We start from the raw sequence: 3,240 nt of genomic DNA, 5'->3' as shown, positions 1-3,240 counted from the left end.
TCAGAATAGAAGGCAGGGCCCGAATCCCAGTGCTGAGCAGGGTCTGGTCAGCACCATGAGTGTGGTGCTGTGGGCACATTGGGCTGGCAGTAAGACAGCTCTGGCTGCTGTGTGTACCCAGAGGCTGACAGGCTGAGCTGGCCTGGCTGGTGGACCTCTAAGCGAGATGTTTGCCACTCCAGGAGAGCCACTGCCCCTCTCCCAAGCAGGAGATTTTTGGCCTGGATGGGCCATGCCTTGTCCTGCCAGCTGGACCGAAAAGATAGAGATAAGCGTCTCCAGGTGGTGCTTGACACCATCCCCTGCCCTTTCCCTGCCATGGCTTCTGTCACTGAGTGTCAGAGGTACTGGCTGATGAGGTGACAAGAGGCTCCAGGCAGCTGGGGAGGAGGGTTCACAGTAGCTGGATGGAGGCACATAGATGGTGTGTCCACCAGGCTCTAAAATCCCTGATACCCTGCCTTGGCAGCAGGGCATGAGGTTGAGCCATAGCGCACAGGATTTTTGAACGTCCCCAGCCTTGAAGGAAGCCGTTCCTGGGTCTGATGTCTTAGCTGGAAGTGTCTCTCCAGGCTTGCCAGCCTTTGCCTGATTTTTTTTCCTCTGAAACAGGGTTCTGCAGTGCGTGACTGGGGTCCACGTGGTGATGGCTGATGTACGTGCATTGGGAGGGCTTTGTTGGTACCTCCTTGGCAGTTCTCACTCAACCCATGACTTCTCTGTTGGGTTGCAGACACTGAGACAGCCTGTGAAGAAAGCTCCATGAAGGTGACCAGCCATGCAATGTTCCTGGAAGGCTGTCCTCCTACTAGCCTTGGCATCTATTGCGATCCAGTACACAGCAATCCGGACCTTCACCTCTAAGTCCTTCCACAGCTGTCCCATCCCCAGCCCAGTGAACTGCAGCCTGAGCCAGGACACAGATGCAGTCGACAGGCTGTGTGATGAGAGCCCCACTTTCTCATATAACCTTTCCAGGAAGACGCACGTCCTCATCCTTGCCACCACCCGCAGCGGCTCCTCATTTGTTGGGCAGCTGTTTAACCAACACTTTGATGTCTTCTATTTATTTGAGCCCCTCTACCATGTCCAGTACACCCTAATCCCAAAGCTGACCCAAAGTAAGAGTACGACGGACAGGCGTGTCATGCTGGGGGCCAGCCGAGACCTGTTAAGAAGTCTGTATGACTGTGACCTCTACTTCTTAGAGAACTACATCAAACCCCAGCCTGTCAACCACACCACCGACCGCCTCTTCCGCAGGGGAGCCAGCAAGGCCCTGTGCTCACCGCCTGTCTGTGAGTCCCTGGCAGCTGTTGACCTCCACCTGGAGGAGGGAGACTGTGTGAAGAAGTGTGGTACCTTGAACCTGACCTTAGCCACTGAGTCCTGCAGAGAGCATGGGCATGTGGCCATCAAAACTGTGCGGGTGCCTGAGATCAGCGACCTCCGGGCCTTGGTAGAGGACCCACGGCTGAACTTGAAGGTCATCCAGTTGGTGAGGGACCCACGTGGGATCCTGGCATCTCGGAGCGAGACCTTCCGGGACACCTACCGGCTGTGGAGGATCTGGGATGGCACTGGCCGGAAGCCATACAACCTAGATGTGACCCAGCTCACCACGGTGTGTGAGGACTTCTGGAACTCCGTGTCCACCGGCCTCAACCGGCCGCTGTGGCTCAAGGGCAAGTACATGCTGGTGCGGTATGAAGACCTGGCCAGGAATCCCATGAAGAAGACCGAGGAGATCTATGATTTCCTGGGCATCCCCATGGACAGCAACGTTGAACGCTGGATACAGAACAACACCCGAGGAGACAGGTCCTCCTCCAAACACAAGTATGGGACGGTGCGCAACTCGGCGGCGACGGCGGAGAAGTGGCGGTTCCGGCTGTCCTACGAGATCGTGGCGTTCACCCAGCATGCCTGTGAGCAGGTGCTGGCGCAGCTCGGCTACAAAACTGCTGGCTCCGAGGAGGAGCTGAAGAACCTCTCCATCAGTCTGGTAGAGGAGAGAGACTTCCTGCCCTTCTCCTAAGGCTGCCCTAAGGGGGGCAAGTTTTGATACAGACTGTTTCTAACTGTTGCCTTATTTTCTTTTCTTTTCTTTTGTTTCCCTTCCTCTTTCTTTCTCTCATCTTTCTCTCTCCAAAATTTGCACTAAATCTTGAGTGGGAATCTCAACAGCTGAGTGCAGGGGAAGCAATTGCTACCCCTCAATATGTTTCAGATGCAAGAGGAGTTGGGTCTCTCCAAGCAAGAGTTAGAACTGTGGATGGGTAACAATGTTTACAAAACACACAAAATGTATAAAGCAACCTTCAAGCTTTCCAAACTGAAGGGTACCTGGGGTACTGTACTTTTGCACTGTTTACTTTTACAATGTAAGAGGTAAATATAAATATAATTTATGAGTAGTGTCATCCCCTCCAGAATAACTCCCCTTGCCCCGATGAGCAGGTTAGACTGGAAGCTTAATACGGAACAACCGCCTTGTTTGTGTCTCAGTGCGACGTCTGTCTGTTTAAGTCCTGTTACTGGACAGTCGATCAGTTGATCAGCTGCTTGTATCTGGTTGTTTGGCAACACCCGTAGTATTTCTTCGTGCCAGAAACCCACAAAAGAAAAAAACTAAAGGGGGAAAAAGAAGTGATTGAGTGGTTTGGTTTGGTAAAAGCTCAACACGTTTAATGCTTTATTTCTGTGTTTCATGTAAATAAAAGTGCAATAAAACCGACCTGGGGGAGAACTTCACCTGGAAGACCTCAGTGACTAAACTGGGGTGGCTGCACCAACAGGCAAAGAGCAATGCCTCCTGGTCTGCCTGGCTGCTGGGAGTGGGTTGGGGCAAGGCTGGGGGGAGCAGACACCACAGCACCCTCGGGCAGCCCTGCAGACCTGCCATCACCTCCTTGAGCATGCACGTTTGCATTTGAAGTGCATCAAAATGCAAGTAAAGCCAAAAGTGAGAATCTGTGATTATTTACAGACCAAGAGAGCTTGCTGCAGTGCCTGACCTCAGTGCTCATGGCACCAGGACGGGGAGCCTGGTCCCTCGCTGCTGCTGTTGATGCCAGCGTTGGCATGTCCTGCCCTGGAGGACCAGAGAAAAGAGCTTGAGTTCAGGTCATAAATGCCAGAATGGAAATGAGCAAAGGTGGCGGTCCTGGCAGTGCACAAGTTTTTCTTCATGAGCTGCCCACTGCCTGTGGAGGCAGGGCGCTCGCACCCAGGGCACCT

The 3,240-nt window shown here is 53.2% G+C and overlaps 1 protein-coding gene across 1 annotated transcript; it reads left to right on the top strand.

The window, feature by feature from the left end:
* The first annotated feature begins 778 nt into the window (after nt 1-778).
* CHST1 (carbohydrate (keratan sulfate Gal-6) sulfotransferase 1) lies at nt 779-2,754 on the top strand. The gene has a single exon (XM_010141312.1). The coding sequence runs from the start codon at nt 779-781 to the stop codon at nt 2,036-2,038; it is 1,260 nt and encodes a 419-aa protein (XP_010139614.1). The 3' UTR covers nt 2,039-2,754.
* Nucleotides 2,755-3,240: the final 486 nt, after the last annotated feature.

The sequence above is a fragment of the Buceros rhinoceros genome, unplaced genomic scaffold, assembly GCF_000710305.1.
Source record: "Buceros rhinoceros silvestris isolate BGI_N320 unplaced genomic scaffold, ASM71030v1 scaffold45778, whole genome shotgun sequence".
Taxonomy (NCBI): Eukaryota; Metazoa; Chordata; class Aves; order Bucerotiformes; family Bucerotidae; genus Buceros; species Buceros rhinoceros.
This window is presented reverse-complemented; position numbering and strand designations above follow the sequence as displayed.